Source organism: Scleropages formosus, chromosome 13 (assembly GCF_900964775.1).
Source record: "Scleropages formosus chromosome 13, fSclFor1.1, whole genome shotgun sequence".
Lineage (NCBI taxonomy): Eukaryota > Metazoa > Chordata > Actinopteri > Osteoglossiformes > Osteoglossidae > Scleropages > Scleropages formosus.
This window is the reverse complement of record NC_041818.1, coordinates 15,636,435-15,658,548: the sequence shown is the minus strand read 5'-3', so window position 1 is coordinate 15,658,548 and position 22,114 is coordinate 15,636,435. Positions and strand designations below refer to the sequence as shown.

The 22,114-nt window shown below is 38.9% G+C and overlaps 1 protein-coding gene across 1 annotated transcript in view; it reads right to left on the bottom strand.

The window, feature by feature from the left end:
* Positions 1-21,434, bottom strand: part of LOC108929681 (follistatin-related protein 5-like) — a 59,535-nt gene extending 38,101 nt beyond the window's left edge. The window contains exons 1-2 of the mRNA XM_018744368.2: positions 21,353-21,434; positions 11,821-12,069 (exon numbers count right to left, since the gene is read on the bottom strand). Coding sequence (XP_018599884.2) covers positions 11,821-12,069; positions 21,353-21,434 — 331 coding nt within the window. The remainder of the gene's footprint in view (positions 1-11,820; positions 12,070-21,352) is intronic.
* Between the last annotated feature and the right edge of the window lie 680 nt (positions 21,435-22,114).

Genomic DNA, 22,114 nt, shown 5'->3' with positions numbered 1-22,114 from the left:
TCCTCAGGTATGAGCATGCCAAGTACTTTTTAGTATTACTGTGTATTATGTACATCCTCTCACATAAAACTTCATAATATTGTTGATCTTATATTTTTTATCTTATAATATTGTTGATCTTATAAAAGTTATCATCAGCTATTCTATAGGTAAAACCTTTGCTCAACATGACTTACAGTGTTAGGGTTGTATATTAACCTACTTACATTCATTTACTCATTCATACAACATGATATTCCTACAGTGTCAACTAAAAGCAAGTCTTGCAAAAGGCTATTATAGCAGGAGCAGGGATTCGAACCTGGGTCCTTCAATGGGAAGGCACCAGCAACAACTTTCAACAACTACGTTATCTGTTGATTTAAAAATAAATTTAACATTAAGCTTGTACATATGGTGACAATTTCCTTTTATTTTTTTTCAAGATTTAGTAGTAGCTTTGTGAGTAATTCTAGTGAGTATGTAATAGCATACATTACCAAAGAGAGCCAGAGAATGTTGTTCTTAGACTGAAAACAGTTTGGCAGCTGGAAGACAATAGCAGACTCTTACAATATTTCTACTGGAAGGGGCTTCTGTAAAAAATACACAATTCTTTTATACTGAATTGGCTATGTGAAAAGTCCTTATTATATGGAAATATAAAAATAATTATGCCCTTAAGCAGTCCTCTTTGACAAAACATTTACAGTCTTTCATTGTTTTAACTGGACCATTAAGTGAGATGTAAATATCTTAAACTGACCGATAAACACAAAAACAAACTGATAACCTAGTATGTTAAAGCAAGTAAATAATTTAATATGTAATTGGGGCAGTTTCCAAGCACCAAGTATTAAGTTTCTTGACATTTAAATCTATTAGTGGAACCTGGGTTAGAAGAAAGGTGAAGAAAACACTCATAAGAGCATCATCACCTGGATCAGTATCTGAGCCATATGCAGAAAACTATGGGTGGATCAGGTAGAAATGTATACTTGATCTCAGGGAGCCACTGCGGCCATCAAAATACTTTACTTGCATACTGAATGATAAATAACTAATTATATTTCACAAAGACAGCTTGCAAATTTACAATCACATGAAGAGAAATAGACAGGAGAGTGAAATGAGCATCTCCGCAGTACAACAGATGTTTGGCACTTTTTTTACAATGTAATATTTAGTGTGTCCTTAGGATTTCTGACAACAAATAAACCTGCCCACTTTATCTGCCACATGTTTTGCATTTTACCAGATGCCTTTTTGGTCTAGGGACCACACTGCATGAGGGAGCATTTGTTGGCAAACAGCTGATTCATAAGCATCCCTGAATAAGATGAAGTTTCCTATTCAAGCCACATCAAGCTGACATCTTATGCTGAGTTTGTCTGAATCCACTTACTAATGAGCAGAGACAGGCTGTGTGGCATCCTTTCCTACAGGGCAAGGCGTCGCAAACAGCAGACTTCTCTTCAAACGAACTCAGACATTGAGTATGCCTCAGCACAGAGCCGCTGATCATTTCCCACTTTAGTAACGGCTGGGAAATGTGAAACAAGCTCCTTCTTCCTTTGGAGAAGCAGCTTGTAATGAAAACTGCATGTGCTGTACACTTCTGGAATATGTTAGAACTTGAAAGGATATGCATTTCAATAAAATAGTACGTTTTGCCTCTTCAAGCTCAAGTCTCTTCTTTATGCGAAGCTATCTTTGTGGCCTAGGCTTTCTTGATTGTTGCACGAACTTAATCTTAATGCCATTGCTGTGTTCTTTGGTTTACTATGTAAAGAGGTGAATGCAGACACTGCATATTTTTGGCTTTTGTTTAAAATGTATTCATTGCAACATCTTTGTTCAACTTTGTGTAATTAAATTCAATGCAACGCTAAAGGCGAATGAACTGGACTTTTTCTGCATGTCAGAAAAACATGGTAGCTGTTTAGAAGCCCACAGAAAAAGTCACTGTAAGGTCATTCCTCCATCCATTATCAAGAACAGCTTGTCCAAGTGTAGGTCATAGAGGTCCAGAGCCTAACCCAGAAGCATAGGGTCTATGAGAGGGTATACACTGCACTGGAGGCCATTCCATCACAGGGCTGTTACATGCACTCATTCAGTTACACATACAGAATTTATAGTCACCAGTCCACCTGGAACACATCTTTGGCCTATGGGAAAAGACCAGAGAACCCGGAAGAAACCCACACAAAGACTGCAAGAAGGTGAATCTGATTCAAACCCACATCTGAACCCACAGCCCAGGAGAGGTAACTCATCAGTGTATCCTGCTGCACCACTGTACTAGTTTACACATTGTTTACAGTACAAAAAATAGGAGTTAAATTCAGGATTGTCAATTTCACATTTTGTATTTATTGGGTCAGTAATATTTCTTAAAAATGTGGTCCTTTAAGGACACGGTTACAGGATTTCAAAATGTTCGCCAGAATGTTTGGTTTAGATGTCATGCTGCAGGAATTTCATCTCTAAACCATGTGGCATTTCCCTCATTGCCGTGGCAATGCTGACAGAATTTAAAGGTTGCGAAAATAAGACAGCTGAAGATGAGAGGTACTGACAGTCCTGAGTTCAGCTTCCACCACAGCACAGCTCCACAGGCCTCATTCTCCAGCAGTGACTGAAGTCTAAGGTGAATTTTTAAAATCATTTCATGCTCCCTACTCTTTTGGGGTGGGGTACAACTCAGATGAGAACTATATTTTTAGGTCTCTAAATAATTAAATTCAAGTTCAGGCATACCACACTAATAGTAGCATTTGTTACTGTGTTTTTGTGGTTGTACACAGTAGATTTAAATTTTTTAAATAATTAAAAAGAAGAATTTTTTGGTTCTTCACCATTAAATGTTATGCTTCAAAACACTGTGCGCTACAATAAAGTCACTCATCTTCGGCGTTGCACCTACAATGTTGGACCTTTATGTTTATACAGCCAACATAATGCCACATGATAAGAATCAAAATCAAAAACTAAATGTGTGATTCAATATTAAGCAGAAGTAATGCAATTCCCTGTACCTAAAATGTCAGCCTCCTGGATGACATGTTTAGTCAGAAAAGTGAAAGCACTTCCTCATCCTTACAGCCTATATCACACTTGCAAACATGATGATTTAAAAATATTTCAAATGAGAAGGGCATGGAATAAAACGTAAACAAACCAGCTTTCCGTAATAAGTGGCATAAACATTTGGTTGTCTTTGGGTTATGATTCCAGAACTCATCCTAGAAAATTCTGTGACTTATACCACCACATGGAGTGTGAGAACTGCATGTCGAACTAGAATCTGTAATGATTGGGCATTCTCCCAGGAAGCACTGCCATCACCAACCATTGGCTGTAGGAACCTCCCTTCAGATCACTGGAGGCACACTTTTTGTCAGACCCAAGAGCACAGCTGGCAAGGCACAGGGATGATCAGGAAAGAAGATAACATCCAGGAACAAAAGGCAAGCAGATAAGAAATAGGAAAAGTCAAAGGACATTAGTGATCAGGAGGCAAAGGATTTGAGAAAAGTCAAGGACTAGGAAACAGGTGAAGGACTTCAGAGCAGAGATTGAACACAGTACTTGCATTGGACACACCAAGACTGCTTTGCGACCGGGGCTGAGCATCACACTTCTGATTTAAATAGTGCCAGATACTGACCGCAACCTGTGGTCCAGTATCCCACCACATATCGTCACTCCCTTTGGTTGCCAGTGTAATGGTGCTAACTTATTCCCCAAGTGTGTTTTGTGGAGTGTATGGAAGATAGTCTTTTTTTGTCAGTTTTTAGACAGTTGACTGAGGTTGGTTGAGAGCATGCCAATTTCTTTTTGACATACTTGGTCAGCCATGCCAAAGAAATAATGGCTCTATGCAAAAGGCCCTCATTAATTTTTCTTCCAGCTTTCACTGAAGCAGGATCAAGCTCACATGTGGATCTACAGCGAGGAAGCAGCAGGTTATAAAAAATGTACTGAATCAATAATTTTGCGATTCCCTAAAATGTAAGACTACCTTTTCCCACACATCTTCAAAAGGCAAAGAAAAAGCTATTTGTTTCACAAAACATTGCTGAAAGAAAATAACGTTTTAGTTCCTAACAGGGAGGGAAAATGAACATGAATGCTACAACGTATTTCGTAATGTTACAAATCAGGAAAATTTCCAACAGACAACAAAACATTGTGACAGATTCCTTGTTGATCACAGACCTACTTAGAAATCATGAATATATTGATGAATAAATCATACATAATGTATTTGAAGAAACTCTTTCCCATAAGAACTTTCTAACTCTTGTATGTAGATGCGGCCCTCGTCCACATGCAGCAGTTCTCCCTAATTGCTGCTATATCACCCTCACTTTTTCCTGGAGTTATGTGTTTGCCTCCTATTGGCCAGCCGCTGCTGACAAATTGCAATTATGAATGCAAAGATTACATGAAATGATGCACAGCTCCAAAGGGGATATTAAAATTTATAACACAATGACAAAACTGCCCTTTCCCAGTAATTGAGCCTTCAGGGTAAGTGGCATGTGAAGATGCAGTCCCTGTGCACTTTTGAAACTGCATTTCTCTCACTTTCAGGCGGAATATTTTCTTGTATCCCATATTGGAAAAATACATCAAGTAGCACAACTTTCATAAAAAACTCATTCGCCTGTTATAATAGGTGTACAATATAGTTACTATAGAAAGTCATTATAGATAAAAAAGTGCTTTCTTATGATGGTTATGACACTGTACCATACATTTTACTGCTGCAAAGGTCTCCTACACATTTTTAGTGCTTTCTTCCGTGAAACGATATAGAACTTGTAATGGCAAAACTCAAAGGTCTCTGTCTTTTTACCACTGATCCTGCTGCTTATGTGCTTACTCACACAAAAATATAATACTGAAACAACATAGTTTATGTAAATTGTTATAAAGCTTTTGCCCAGTATCATGACACCCTGATGCCTTCATACTTCCTACTAACAAGCTCACCCACTCTGAGCTCCATATGAATTTTATTCTCCTCTAGCGCCACTGCAATCATTCTTTTCCAAAGTCACTTCACAATATTTTTCCATTCATGCTATGAATTATTACGTTGTTATTCCTTATGCTACGGGCATATGCAATGCAACAACAGCACAGTTATACACACAGTTTTCCATCATATCACATGAAAAGAAGAAAACAACTCCCACCCTAACCCTCTTTGATAATTATGTCAATTAATACTTCCTAATAAAATCAGTATAGGGAAAGTGGTGCAATATGATTCAACGAAATAACTTTAAACAGAAATAATATTGCCTTAGAAGACAAAACAAAAGTGAAGACTGATTCAGAAAGTATCAGTTTGAAAATGCATGAACATTACAATATCTCTCTATGTTTTCTTTGGGTTTTACTTAGTTGCTGGAGCACAGCCAGTTGATGCAATCTTTGCTCTGTTAGCAGATAGCAGACAAGAGGTATTCATCACCGAAACATTAGATATACTATGTACTGCAAAATATTCGGCCCACCCACATTTTAATCAAGATGCCGACTCTGATTTATTACTTTCGCACCCCTCCTTCAGATCTTTTTTTCATTTTCTTCATCTCCCCCCCCCCCACCCCCAAGAGCACTGAGCAATCAGCTAGGGTCAGGTGTTTCATTTCAAAGGTAAAGCATGCACCTGGACAATATTTAGATGTGCTTATTTATATATTTATTGTTTTTCAAGACGTTGATGAATGGTCTGTACTGTGGCAGTGCGAAGTGTCAGCCTTCACCACGGTAACCCAGTCACCCAGCAGTACAGCTTAAAGCCTCTGCACATGATTGATATCCCACGTGCAACCTGAGCTTTGAAATGGGGGATATGGCCTGGGTGTTAACAAGTGCAAGCTACCTACAAGCTAATAAAAGCATCCAAAATTCTGGACAGATCTTCTTGCAAATACACAGAATTTGGACAAAACAAAGGAAAAATTTGGTCCATTTGCATTTTTCCATGTATTCAGATTTGTTTTTGACTTTTTAAATTAAATTATGCAAGTGCTTGTAATTCAGTGTAAAGCAAAGCAGGTTTTATGGATAACTATTTTTAGGTGTTAAAGAATGCTGTATGAGTGAAATCATTATTAAAAAAACTGTTTTTCTTCCTCTTCAAAAGTTTACCTTCAACCTGTATGGGCCTAGAATATTTGGCCATCCTGTTAGAATTTCCTTCCCACCTTTCCCCTTTGCCTTGTATGATGTATCTGTTCTTACTTGCACTTTCTCTGTATACTGTTTCTGTATCTGTTGCTATGACCCTGATCTGTTCTGTTGTGAATTAAAAAAGAAAACAGTTGTGGTACATAAAAACCATACTTCAGATTTAATTATGTAAACTGCATAACTGAAAGGTAAAGTAAGTAAACTTTTTAATATGGATTTTAAGTCTGCCAAAGTCATTCAAAGCTTTGAAAGTCCCCTTTGCTGATATATTGTCACTGGTGAAGTATATATCTGTTCTCATTTTAAGGGAACACTTATTGCTGTGTTCCTTTTAAACAAAGTCTTCTCAAGGAAAGGACTGCCAAGCAGCAGACTGCTAAACTCTGCCAAACATTTTAGAGGTGGCAGGCATTTCTTCTCAGGGCAATCTATCTGAAGAGTTGCCATGTTAAAAGAACAGGCTGTATTTATAAATTGGGTACTTGCTTTTACATTTATTTTATTTAAAAGGTTTTCAAAAGTTTCCATCTAATCCTTTTCAGATGGAACTGGTGCGCTTGCATAACTCTTACAGCGCACTTCTGACGTGTGACTGGGGTAAAGAACCAAATATAACATTTTCTTCAAATCACTTTATTTCAGTTGTTTTCTAAACAGAGTAAAGTGGCTTGATAATAGGAGACTGACTGATTTCAATGGACATATATAAAATGAACAATTCCCTGCTTTATTTTTATATTTGCTCTCAAAATAAACAGATTATTTTCAAAGCAGAAAATGAATCACTAAAAAGCTATCTTCACTGCAACTGTCAGAGTGACTACATTACTAAGGAATCACTACACATGAAAATCATGTATCAAAAAGAGTAGTCTTGCTCTGGACTTTAGGGAAAAACACACTCTGTGATAAGGATTGTCACAGGGTCATGCACTTGATGACTGGCCACTGATTCAAGGCCTGAGACAGATTGAAACAGCTTCCTTAAGTAATTATTTGGATAGCATGTCACATCAGCTGAAATGCTGGGTCAAAATCAGGAAAAAATAAATAAAAAAAATGTGAGACTGTGGCCCTCAAGGAACCAACTTTTGTAATTTAATGGATCTGGGTCTATGTATGCTGTTGAGGCATTGAAAATATATGGCTAATTCATATCAAAAGACATAAATAAGCTCAGAAATACTTCTTGGAACATTTCTCATGACCTATTAGTGCTGTTTTTTGTAAAAGCCCAAGAGAATCTGTGGTGGAATTGTGGAGTTGTGGGGAAGACGTAACTAAACTCTGACAGACATTCATCATCCATTTTTGGAAATTTTAATGGCCACTTTGTCTTCACGTTCTTGCACTAAGAACAGAAGATTTAAATTTGCACATAAATTACCTTGCTGTCACCTGTGTTGACTCTGTCGCCTTAATACAGAATACAGTAAGTATAGTACGCAGATTTTCGTTACAGAAGTACAGTTTTCCTCTATCCTAACGAGTACCTCTGAACTGTTATTTGTTTCAGGAAACCTATTGTTGCAAATATTATTATATCCTAATTGTGCTAAGATGTCCACAGATATTCCTGGAACTCTACGAAGGCAACTACATGACTGAATACAGTGAAGTACCAGCCATCCAAATTGAACCCTCTGGACATGAAACACCTATGTTGCTCTAATATAAAACATAAACATAATTTGCTAATTAAAGAATCTTTAACACAATCGGGGGAGAGCATCTTTTATATGCGTTGTTGATCCTTCTCTGTTAAGAAATTTTGTGTAAAAAGCTCACTTTTAAAATACAGGCCACAAAGGCCCTAACTGACAATAAGTAGGCCTATACTTCAAAAAAGACACATTAAAAGATGTTGCAATGGGACTGTAAACCCCTTCCTTTGGGGGTTGGGCCTGCCAGACACTATTAAAACATGGTATCTGCATGATGGCATGGGAATTTAGGAGGAGACGGTAAACAAATTCCCTAAGCAATGTGGGTCTTGCTATGCTGTACAGGTGGGTCTTTAAACTCATCAGTTGGTGATAATCAATGGCATGTATTCAGCAGTCACAGTCTTCTTATTGAATTCATCTGATACTTCCATTTTCAATATATTTCACTATACTATCTCATAATGTTTTTTTTTTTTTTGTAATGAAAGGATGGCGTCCCTAATGAGAGCAACGAGCATGAAGTCAGAAGATATTAGACCTTATTTGTCTTACAAATCCCGAAGGCAGCGGAAAATGCAAAGAAACATGTTTCCTCCCAACAGAAAACCTTAAAATAGCATCTTGAAGACACTGTATCACAGAGCACAGCCACCGACTGCGAAGAACAGGGCAACTCTGGAAATCTACGTTTCTAATTACAAGACCATTTGAGGTGGAATGTAACGGTTTCAGTTTGCCGTGTGGTCTTTTCCCTCAATCTGCCTTTAACAGATTTTTATGTTAAGGTTTCAGTGGCCCATAAAGCCCAGCTCTGGGCTTGTACTTTGGCTATAATGCTTTATTAGAGCTGTGAAAGCACACACTGGAATTGACAATTAAATGTTGCATCTGAGTGTTTTCATCAAGTCCTAAAAGCATTCTGCAGTATCTATTTGCAATGCTTGGCAACTGAGGGTGGCCATCTGATCAGTGGGAATTTAAGGTGCGAAAACCTCGCCCCACTAATGCTCCAATGACTTGTGCCTCAGTCCTCAGTTTAATACCACATCCAGCAGTGTGATCAGTGAAGCATCAGTGGAAATATCCACAACGAGCCATAACTTCATACACTGGTTATTTTTTATCTTCATCCAGAAACTAGGGGGATACTTTATAGCTGAACAACTAATAGGTATCAGCTTGAGTTTTAAAGTTGTTTTCTAATATTGAGATGAAGTGTAATTTTTCATATAGATTTCAGTATATTTTTTGTTTTATGCAAGACAATATAATGTATATTTAGTTTAACCAAAGCACACGTGTAAAGCATTCCTCCCCAAATCCTCCTTTCAGAAAAAAAGGTACTTTTTAATTCAATTAAAGCAATGTACTGTAAATGTACAGATTTACACAACATGTTTAACATTCTGAATATACTGTATTTTAATACTATAATATCATTGCAATCATTAGCTCAGTGTGGTTAACCATGGCTCAGAAAATCATAGAAATGAGCTACTTCCCACACTCATGACAATAAGTTTCAAATATGATATCCAGACTTAATTTCATAGGTTATCCAAGAGAATTTCGTTTTGAAAAATTTGCTCACCCTGTTCACTTTTTGGCAAAATGTTTCTGGAAGAGAGTTTAAAAATAACTGCAAACAGAGACAGGACATCTGCTGACATGCGTCCATGTGTTTGACAGGGAGCTCCATCGAGACAGCTTCCTATCAGCCCAGCGTGTGTCTAACACAGCCTGGGACCCCCTCTTCAGTCAGACTGAGTCAATGTCTCCTTTTCAACTTCATTCTTTGTGTTCTCTACTTGCTGTGTCATTTCTGCGCCGTAGCCACATACCACATCCTTTTTCAAAGTATTTAACCCGCAAGACTCCAGTAAAGTATCCACAGGCATGAAGGTATAATACAATCAATTTCAGTGAAAGCATTGGCTTAGCGACACAATAAAAATAAGTATTGATGAAGTTGTAGGACCTCAGTGGCAAACATACCAAAGACTGCACCTTTTTCAAAGTCAACCTCACTAAATTTGCAATTTACTGATGCATGCCATCCTTAAAAAAAAAGCTGGAAAAACATGTATTTCAGATTCAGCATTGAGCACTATTTGTAAGGCAGGGGAGAAATAAATAGGGCATTTATATATATAGGACAAATTACAAACTCCTAAATATAAAGGATCTGTTGGGGAAAATCAGCATAATGAGAATGGACATATGATTAAAGTGAACTGGGACTCAGAGTGTTAGTGATCCAACAACATGTGAAGCCAGAGCCAGGGAGCCTGTATTTTATTATCTCTTCCGATGTTACACTTGAGAGCCCATCCACCAATGAGGACACACACTGCAGTGTATTTATAATACAGTATGTGAAGGATTACACCGCTGTGACTATTCATCACTGCGATAAATCACTAGTGCACTTATTCAAACTTTTCGAGACAAATTACTCAAACTGATGCTCATACTGAGACTGAAGTTAGCAAATGAGGAGATAATATGCAGATCCGGTCAAATTAACCATTTACATCTTTGTCACTTCTAAGTATGCTTGGCCCACACACTGCTTAATTACCCTTGATATTCTGCTCTCACTTCAACACTTTTGCTGTATCTTAGTGTGAAAACAGTTATTGAGACATTTATGCACCAAAATCATAATAATGTCTCATACAGCAGCTGAAATTTTTTACAAATTTAAATGAACAATGCAGTGAAGGTTATTACCAAAGTGTTAACACAGTGCCTGTGAATGTGTAAACAAGTACATTTGTATCAGAAAATGCAATCAGTGTTCTTCAGTAAACAGGTGATAATATTTTGCTCAGAACATCCCGCTCAGAAGAAGAGGCTATTTCACATGGAAATTGAAGCGAGACCAGTCCACTGTGAGCAGTACAATTACCTGATGGACTCCCTGATAATCTGGGATGATGCTGGGTCACTTCTGTTCTACTTAATGGGCAAATACATTGTGTGTGTGTGTGTGTGTGTGTGTGTGTGTTTACTTTATGCTTGCTCATACTTAGGATATTCAGGACATTCACTTTAATCCATTATCTCCCAGCTTCATATTGTATAGAACAGTTCCTTTAAATTGACAGTGATGAGGGGTGATGATAAAAGCAGCTTCTGAACATTAATAATACAGGTTGAGGCATGCTGTCATTCACTGCTTGTCTTCAGAGTGACCGTTTTTACTTAGCTTTCAGTGTTGAAAGGTTTTCATCTCAACATCTTTCCATTCAAAATATTTAGGTACATTTATGTTTTCTCTGTTATGTTTATTCTTAGAATTGTATCTATTGGAATCAACAAAATTTTTGGTGTGCTATACTGGATTCCTACGAACAGGTCAGATGCAAAGTCATGAAATGTGCTTTTATGTAATTTGTGTCTATTGTCAACTGAAAATAAAGAAAACAGAAATCAATCACTATTCAAAACTTGAAGAAACTGTGGAGTTTCAACATTCAGAATAGACAGAGGAGGATACACCTGCATTATAGTTGTAATACAGTGAAACAAAAGCAACATTTCTTTCCACCTAGTCATTGTTATTATTATTATTATTATTAATCATCATTGCTTTCATCAAAAAGTATTGTCCAGATGCCCAATTTCCTATATACTTTAGTCTTTTTTTTTTTTTTTTTTAAATAAAACTTCAAATTCCACAGAGATTTTGTATATACTGTATATGATATATACAGTATTTGGGTGTTAACGGGTTAACTCCAAGCGAACAAAGTTTTTACTTTTGACACATATAGTGAGAACAGTATAAACAATTCAAAGCTTCACGCCACCAACCAATATTGCAATAACCCAGAAAGCTTCAGGTTCAATATTTGTTTTAGCCTTCTTCCACCATCCTCGCAGTTTACAAGTACCAGTCAAACTCTTCCTTTAAAAATATATGAAGCCAGAACCCTATCGGGTGCTTTCTTACCTTTAAAGAAGCAGTCCTTGTTGTGCACCACTGTGATTTTCCTCCGGTGCAGGCAGGCAGTGCGGTACACTTCACAGTGATTCTCGTAGAGCCACCCGTCCGAGCCGCACACTGGCACGAACGCCGGGTGGCACCTTTCCTGGCACACGCAGTGCGCTCGGCCCGTCTCCTTCTCTAGCTCGCACCGGCGGCCCCGTCCGCAGAACTTCCTCCGACAGGCTCCGCGGGGCGTCGTCACGGTGAAGCCAGCTGTCGAGAGGTGCAACAAGGAGAGCAAAAATCTCTTAGTTGTTACATGTAATGGCAACAACCCTGACTAGGAGGTCAATTTCTGACTGGCAGCTCCGTAAACTGCCTTTATCAGCAGAAGACTGCAATGTGAATTCCTGATCTCAACAGATAAAAGAAACAGGCAGCAACACACAGATAGAAAATGCTGCTGTTGCCCCAGATTGTGTTGTTATTATTAAGTTTCAGACAGACTCATCTGCAGCGAACCTACATGAACACAGGTAGTAAATTGAAAAAAAAAAACAGAAAGAACCTCAGACAAGCCATCAGCTCGCCACTAATCACTTTGTACCTGTCAGCCTGTACCACTCGCCGCCGAAACCTGCGCTTCCCACTGATTTAATCTATTTATGAGCATAGCATGAGGAGTCCTGCTGAGGTCTGCAGCTTCGCCACCTTGGCTTGATCTTGCCGATTTGGTGGGTTGGCAGGGCAGTGCTGGTGGGCTGCCGGGCTGCCGGGCACTCTGTGCGGGATTACAGCACCATCTTAATGGCACAGCAGAGCTAGATTGCTGTTGGACTTAGTGGCTCAGTCTGGGATGCAAGAGAAGACCAGTCTCCTGCCCTGGGCCACCGAGCAGCTGGGAGCCAAGTGCTTGGGACACTAGTTTTGCTATATTTCTATTTATCTGACAATTTTGACAGCTTCTTTATTTCTGTAAATGTTATAGTACATGGGAGACAGAGTTGACAGAGGTGGTTCAGGGACAGCAGGTAGTGTAGTTAAGGAAGTAACCTGTAGCCTCAAGACTGTTGGTTTGATCCCCGCTGCCGTAGTGAAAAAAACTAAATCCTTTCTGCATAAAAATCTGTAAGTTGCTTTTAGATAAAAACATAATTTAAGTAATAAATAATAATAGCCAAGGGACTGGGGCAGCAAATTAATTGCAAAACAGACCTAAAAAATCTGGAGCATTTCAGCAGATCATACAAAATAAAACATGGATTCAAGCTAACTACAATTTAGTAGAACAAAATGCCACTTTATTTAGCATTGAGAAACAATTGTTTATATTACCGTATTTTATTCTCACATGTGTACACATATTACTCACAAAAAAAAACAGGGATTCAGGATGGGAAGCTGACATTTTACTAGAATTTTAAAGTGATAATTAAGTAACACATTGCAGAGACACTATTGGCAAAAAGAGGAAAACATCATGCACAGGGAGCGGTGTAAATTCAGTTGCTCAATAGATAAATGAGTTTATGCTGCTTCGAAGGCATCTAGATCTAAAGTACAAGGCATTCTGATATTTACAGTGTTTAACAACCAATCGATTTCGGGTCAGGGTTTTGTTTCAAACACAAAGCATAATTACGCTGAGTAGATTAGCTTCTAGAACAATTAGGGCACAGAAGCAGTGTAAAAAAAGCTGACAAAGGCTGGAATTATTGATTTGTGGTCTCATAATGAACCAGGGGCTTAAAGTGCCAACCACAGAAAGAACAGGTACTCTCTGCAGTGCAAACACCTTTCATCCACTTTACAAATTGTTCTGCATGTCTTGGAAAACTGTCTGCAGGGATGCAAATGCTAGACCTACGCAATGCCTACAGTGCCAATGTCAAGGCTGATGGCCACTGCTCAATAATTTGTATTCGATTAGAGCAGGCGATTACAAGCTTTATAGAGTTTTGCACATTAGACACTTCATTCTTATTGCCACTTTTTTTCCTAACTTTGACACATTTGGAACTAAAGGAAGACAAAGTACTTAAATATGTCAGGTCAATGTTATTCCCATTCCATTTTATTTTAATAAAGCAGCTTGGCATATTCTCCTTCCAAACAGTCTCAAAAGCACCTGTAAATTATGCCATGGGATGTGGACAATCAATGGCTTTTCCCCCAAGAAACCAGACAGGACAATAATTCCCTCTGTTTAATCCGCTGCGTACTACAGCTACAACGTTTTCGCTGTCGCACAAAGACATTTTACTGCTCCAGTACTCTACTGAAGGACAGACCTTTTTTTATAACTATGTTGCTAAGTCGTATTATTAAGCCCTTTCTTCATACCTCAAGCCAAATTATAAAATGAATACATGATATCTGTAAAGTTTAAACATGAGGAAGGTAGACTGTAAACTCTGTGTTTCATTCCACTTCTTGCTGTTAATTTGTATTTATTTGTTCAGCTGATGCTTTTCTCTAAAGCAACAAATAGTGTTAAGCTATTTATGCAATTATTTAGCCATCTAAACAGCTGAGTAATTTAACTAGCATAATTTAGAGTAAGTACCTTACTCAGTGGCACTAATGCCAGAGGTGGGAATTAAACCTACAACCATTAGGTCTAAAGGCACTAGCTCTAACCACTATGCTACCAGCTGTCCTTTTCATTATAAAAAAAAAAGAGAGAGTCCATGTGCTGAACTTTGATTTCCTGTTATTTCTCCACCTCTGCTGTTCATATCGTGCCGCTGTCTATGATAACTTGTATGATACCATAACAAAGGGATTACAGAGTGTCCAACACATAAATTTTGAAAACAGCCATTCATGTCATCCAAACTAACAGGTTACTTTATTCCCGCTTAACAGCTGAATTCAATTACCTTGAGATAAATCACATCAAGCTCTTTTTCTGAGACCAAGTCTGGCAAATGGCCCCTGACAGTGTTGCTTTTTCTGAATATCAATGAAGCTCAGTCCAGACGGTCTCAGAGCCTGCTGATGCTGCCCTGAGAGCGCACCCGTGTTTAAGGGGGTGGGCTGGGAACACATCAGTGCCGTGTCCCACCCACTCAGCACAAATGACTTGCCTGCCATTGAACAGAGCTTTTTAAACATGTCATGTAGGTATGGCTCTCACATGGCAACATGAGGTGGCAGACTCAAGATTGGTATCATAAATTTGCTCCTGCCCAAGACAAGAGAAGCCCCCCTGAAAAATCACACACAAATCACTTTGTACCAAAGGGCAAGAACTGTCAGCTAGTGGCTATCTTTAATAGTTAGAATCTGGTGGATGGAAAATAATTTTTTTATTGAATGATGATGCAGCTATTATGACAGTGTTGAGCATGTGCAACCCAGAGACACACTTACGTTAGAATTGCTTCATGCCTTTATGAACACATTCTTCTGGGATTTACAGAACCCAGAATTCTGATAGTCATTACACATCATATTGAGTCAAAACGACCCATTAATAATACGATGACCTCTGAAAAAGAATGTATAAAGGGCTATAAAGAATAGTAATGGAGAAGCCACTGTGATGAAAGACAACTTAGAAGCATATTTGATATATGTTCTAATTGGTTGTGCAGTATGGTACCCTTTTAACTCCAGATTTAAACCCTGATTGCTGGCTGAAAAATACCTCCAGCACAACTCGGATTTGCACTAAGGTAAAATCAGAATTTGACAAAGTAGCAGAAAGGACAGTTTTATTTTTAGAGGCTTCTGAAGGAACTTTCACAGGTGACCCTCTAGCAGACCTTCTACCAGCACGTTGAGAAAGAACACCAGCGAGAAGGTCACGCTTCGCGTTTTAAACACGGCAATGGTAGACTGTTGAAATGAAACACCCCTGGGCCTTACTGATTTGGATGATGGCATTATATTGATCCAAGGAGTCCAGTCCATCAGGTGTGATGGAAATCAGAGGGGCCTCAGTGAATTGTTCTGCTCGCTGCACTGAGAATGTTGGTGAGATACCAACACCTGTCACTCTTAGAGCAGCTGCACTGGTATTAAACCCTGTCAGCAGTAGATATAGCTGTTTTTTTCTCCAAAGAAGTAATAAAAAAAGAGTGAAGCTATTTACGTCAGACTTTATCCAAGTTCTTCCTTTAGTGCATCTTTACAAGTTCATCCCTTAATATAACTCAAAGAACTAATTTCACAGACAATGTTGGGATTGTCTAAACATATCTTTTATGAACTCTTTAAGAACCCTGCTAGCTCTAATTGCACATTAACTACAGTGTACATTGGACACATAACTAATTTATAATGTGCCACTTTTTATGAATTTAAAAGGTTCTCAAGAAGATATATGGGTGTCTTTTGACTGATTTCTTTACTTTTTCTCAACGCTTTCCAGAAATAACCTAAATACTTAAAATTTATGGAGAATCTGAGCTGATATGACTGTAAACTAGAAGTGCTACTTATCGTATGTGTACAGAGCCAGCCAGCCCCCGTGGCCACAAGTCAAACTTAGCAACTTTCTGCTTTCTTGGAATTGCATTTTCAACAACCTGTCTAGTGTCTGCAGTGAGTGCTGGACGTGCGGGAGATTGCTGTCAACAGAGGTCAAGAGACAGTTCCGTGGCACTTCTTTTCAAATTTCACACATTTTGTACACTTCTCCATTGTTCCAAGTGGAGTTTTTCTTTTACTGAGGAGCAGGTAAGCTTGGCATTATGCATTGCGAGTAATATTGCAATACTGATGACCTGATAAAACATTTTATTATACAGAATACAGTATAAAGCATTTACAGCAGGGGTTTCTTTTCCACTTCAGTGGTATGTTCATCAGTTAAAAAAAAAAAAAAAAAAACATTAACTACGGATTTCATAGCTGCCTATTTGAAATTAACCAGGTCTTGAGTACAAGTATATGGAATGCCTGATTTCAAATTTATTCAAATTAATTGCAAAAGCCAAATACAAAAGATGATTTTTAGCTTTTTAGCCTTAATACATCCACTATATCACAATTTAAAATTGACAGTATTAGCCTGGGCTCAGCCTTACAAAGACCATTCAGAAACAGCTATGTGAAAGTCCACCAAAACATTAAATGTAAACATGCAGATTAATATTTAAAATACTATTTGTATGTGTGTGAAATATTAATATTTAATATACAGATTTTTATTAAGAATAATAATAATATATAATACTATTTACTTACTGCCCTGTTGAAGCAGTGCTTCACTAGAAGCTATTGAAAACATAAATACTTTGACTTCATTTTAACACTTTTATAAACAGCAAGATACATTAAAATGATAATTTCTTTAAAACCGACAAAATGACAGTCTGTCTTTCACCTCCATTGGGTTGTTAAACTAAGTGTATTTTGCCGCGAACTACTAGTGGAAAGCAGAAACATGGGTCATTTTTGCTCTTGAGCACACAGAAGTTTCAGAAAAGGCAGATAAATATAAACAAATAAACCAGAAAAAGTTTGAAAATGTGTAAAATGAATGCTGATAATAGAAGGTACCAGTTCATATGTAAATACCAGTTACGTATTAATGGAATTACAATAAGTCATGGAAAAAAAGGGACTTTAAACCTCCTGTTCATTGCTATGTTTGAAATATAAGCTGATTTATACTTGTTCCCCTGGGTCCTGATACTACGTGGAGCGCCTGGGAGGCTGATGGTGTCTCCAGTGGGATCAGCAGTTTTGGGTATTCCCAAGCAGGGCAATTTGCAGTCTACATCACACTGAGACCCACAGTTCTACATTAATCATAATGCGCACCACTGCATCACTGTGTTCAAGCAGGGCATTTCCAGTGTTTTATCCCATTTATTAGATCCATTATAATAAACCACTTATCTACTACAGAGAGAAAAAGGAGCAAGCCAAGGGTACACCCTGGAAAGAACAGCAGTCCATCACAAGACACTCTCTCACACACACAGCCAGGTCAATTTACAATCACCAAAATCACATCTATAAAATGTAGGAGAAAACAGACCACCTGGATAAAACCCATTATGTTTCATCGAAAGAACAACATGGAAAGTGTGCCTTTTTAAAGCATCTTTACGAAAATAGCAGAAAGAAAGTGTTATGTATCTTTAAAATATAAAAAAAGTAGTGGTATGTAATCCATCACACTTAAGAAGAGGTACTGCTCCTGAGTGTCCGCCCAAGGGGAAAGCCCACTTCTCCAGCCCACTCGAGTCCTGGCAACAGCAGCAGCAGGTGCCATTTACACTCCTGACTGAAGAGAAAGAGTTTATCCTCAGGGAGCTCAGTTGTCACAGTCCTTATTGAAATGCCTCCCGACCTGCTGTCCGTGTGTGATCCACACCACATCTGGGGGGGCTGCAGTGAGGAATACTGATTGGGCTATTGGCACCGCTACTCCAGTGGTCCTCAAAGCCCGTTACAAACAGGTGAGGACAATGGCTCACATGCAGTAGGCCTCAGAGGAAAGTTCACGTGCTGTGGTACACAATTCATAAGACAGGTATTTAATTGACCCTCAGAGCAGCCCAAATCAAGGAAAGTGATGAGAAGTTTATTACATTAATATGTCTTATTGATGTAATGAACTAATAATTAAATGCATTCTGTTTCTCCAGCTTCATGACATGCTGGGCTTTCATACTTCTATTTAATTTTAAATGAAACTATGGATTAGTCAGGTCATCTTTTGAGCAGGTATTCTTAAGCAGGTGATCTTGCACTGCATCGACTTGCCATAAATCACCGGGAATGCTGAACAATGCACTGTTTATAGAATTTTAATCAAGTCATTATAACTTTCTATTACAGTGCAAAACTGGTCAGCAAACCCTGACCTTGGATAATTTTGAAATCTTTGATCATGTTCAAAACTATATTTACCCACTTTGTATAATTCTGGGGGAAAAAAATGCAGTTAATATCATTCTAATGCAAAACAACGTTTTATTTTGTTTTTTTTTTTTTTTAGTTTTGCATGAGCACAGACAATCTAACGGAAATACATTTATATTGTATCCACAATAACCTCACAGCAATTAATCTGAAATGAATAAAAATATAAAGATAAATTATTTGCCAACATTTTGAATGTTTGTAAAATGAAAAAAGAAAAACAAAGATGAAGGAAAAGTTTGTGTGCAGTACAAATACAAGTGAAGTTACAGCAAGAGCAAGAACATGATATATAATTGATATCCATATAAATAAACTAAGGATAATCATGACAAGTGAGGGGTGCAGTGGCACAATGGGTTGGACTGGGTCCTGCTCTCCAGTGGGTCTGGGGTTCGAGTCCCGCTTGGGGTGCCTTATGACGGACCGGCATCCCGTTCTGGGTGTGCCCCTCCCCCTCCGGCCTTATACCCTGTGTTGCCAGGTAGGCTCTGGCTCCCCACAACCCCGTATGGGACAAGCAGTTCAGGAAGTGTGTGTGGGTGTGATTATGGCAAAATACACAATATCCAACATGGATTCAAAGTCCTTTCACATGAAAATGAAATGTTCTGTTTTTCATGTGTTAGTAATTAAAATGCTACGAATGTTCAAACGACATTCTTTACACTGTATATTCTTGAAAATACTCACTGAAAATGTTTACTAGCACATTAATGCATTTATTAAATTTTCTTATTTATCTGACATTTCAGTGTAAGCCAGTACTTCTAACACTCCCATTGCCATAACCAAGAAGTATGTCAGGACACAATGCAAATTTAAATAAATGAATACTTTCATATATTCATAAACAACCATTTCCATTTTTTGCCCTCAAGAGATGGAGAACGTACGTGCAAAAAATGGTATCCAGCAGAAACTATTAAAAACACAGAGACGAAAGGCGGATTTCTGTTTCAGTGCCGTGCAGCCTGGGCATTGAGGGAGAGGAGCAGAACGTCCACACTGAGACCATTCACAGGGGAGCACTAAAAGCAAATTCCACCCATGTCGGCCATTCATTATTCAACAGGAATCAGGGTTAAAATAAGTGCTTCTCCAAGTGACACACCATTTACACGCTGTGCACGAGATGTCGTTTGAGCAGCTATATACAGTGAGCACACTTCCCCCAAAAGTCGATCACAGAGTGTCAAGCAGAAGTTGATGTATTAAGGCGGCACATTCCGAAATACACAGGCATCAGTAAGCAGAACTGCCCAATCCCTCTTTGTTTCTCTAACACATTGTTCACCTCTTCAGGATGATCAACACTGTTACTCAACATTAGGGCTGTAATAAACACATCGGAGGCGGGTGTGGTGGCACAGCAGGTTTGACCGGGTCCTGCTCTCTAGCGAGTCTAGGGTTCGAGTCCCGCTTGGGGTGCCTTGTGATGGACTGGTGTCCCGTCCTGGGTGTGTCCCCTCTCCTTACACCCTGTGCTGCCAGGTTAGGCTCTGGCTCCCCGGGACAAGCTGTTTCAAATGGTGTGTGAGTGTAAACACATCGGATGACATGAAGACACTGGATGAGAAGACTGTATATGTTTATAGAGATACTATATGAAGAATGTAAATTAGAAATTTGCCACAGTACCCCATATACTTATTTATTTGCTTGTTTGTTAACATCTCTAACCAAAGTAACTCACAGGGATAGCTTTACACAAGGTGAAAAATTTACTAGAATGAGCCGTGTGGTAAGAGAAACCACAGCTCTGTTTGTACTTAAATAAATGGGTTTTATGTAAGAAATAACTGAAGCAGCTACTTCTAACATGTGTAAGGTTCAAAATTTGGGACAGTAGTGTCTGCTTTTGGAAAAACCAGCCCTCATTAACTTTTGACATAACTAACCTGAAAAGATTTAATATATTTTGAAATTTCAAATCCTCAAATACTATTACTGATGTTAACTAATAAATGCATGCTAATTTGTCAATATGAAAAATAGCATGGCACTGTCTCATATCCTTTCCAGTAATGAATTTAATATCCACTATCATTTTACAGATTTGTAATTACAAAATTTAATCATCTGAATTTTGTCTAATGTGGTGAGCTCTGTGGAAATTAGTTACATGAATTATTATGATATATTTTTTCTTTTCTTGGCAAAATTTGCAGGAAACAGCTGTAAGGCATATAGTATCTTAATATGTAATTATAATGATTGCATCATAGACTAAAAGGTACTAACAGGACCAAACTCCGGCTGCAGAGCGACGATGGCATAAATCCAAGACTTGCACGGACCTGGATGCCTACAAAGAACTCTTAGCTACTTTTCACTCTGCTGTCTCCTCAGCTAAAACAACCTTCTTCCACAACAAAATAGTCTGCAAATAAAAAACCACACAGACTCATCGCCACCTTCTCATCCCTCCTGTGTCCTCTGCCGCCCCCTCCTCCTTCTTCTCTCACTGCTGATGACTTTGCTTTGTTTTTCAGAGACAAAGTCAACGCAATCACGGACAAGTTCTCGGTATCACCCTGCCCTGTTCACCCTGGACTTTCCTGCAAAGATATGCTCCCTGAATTCAATCCACTCTCAGAATCTGAGGTCTCCGACCTCCTGATATCACACCAAACCACCACCTGCTCGCTTGATCCGATCCCATCCTCACTCCTACAGACCATCTCCCCGCAGACCATCAACTCCTTGTACTTCTCTGGCTGCTTCCCATCTACCTTTAAAACTGCTCTCATTTCGCCTCTGGTAAAAAAATCCTCTGTAGATCCCAACTCGGTCCAAAACTACAGACCAGTCTCCCTCCTCTCCTTCCTGTCCAAAGTTCTAGAACAGGCGGCCTGTGATCAACTTTCTGAATTCCTCACCCGGAACCATCTCCTCGATGGATATCAGTTTGGATTCAAAGTTGGTCATTCCATGGAGACGGCACTTCTGGCAGTGTCTGATAGCCTCCAGTTGGCTAGAGTCGCCTCCCTCTCCTCAGTCCTCATCCTCCTTGATCTGTCTGCAGTGTTCGACACTGTGAATCACCAGATTCTACTCTCTTCTCTTAGCTTGGAATCAGAGGAATAGCACTAAGTGGTTTGAGTCCTACCTATCTGACAGATCCTATCCAGTGGTCTGGCAGGGCTCCCATTCTTCTCCTCTGCTTTTTTCAACCGGTGTCCAGCAGGGCTCAGTACTGGGTCGTCTGCTGTTCTCAATCTACACCTCCTCCCTTAGCCCGGTCATAGCCTCCCATGGATTCAAATACCACTGCTATGCTGATGACACACAGCTCTTCCTTTCCATTCCACCTGGAGCATCAGACACTTCCGCACGCATTGCTGCCTGACTGTCAGACATCTCTGCATGGATATCTGATCACCACCTCTCCAAAACAGAGATCCTACACCTCCCAGCTGGCCTGTCTTCC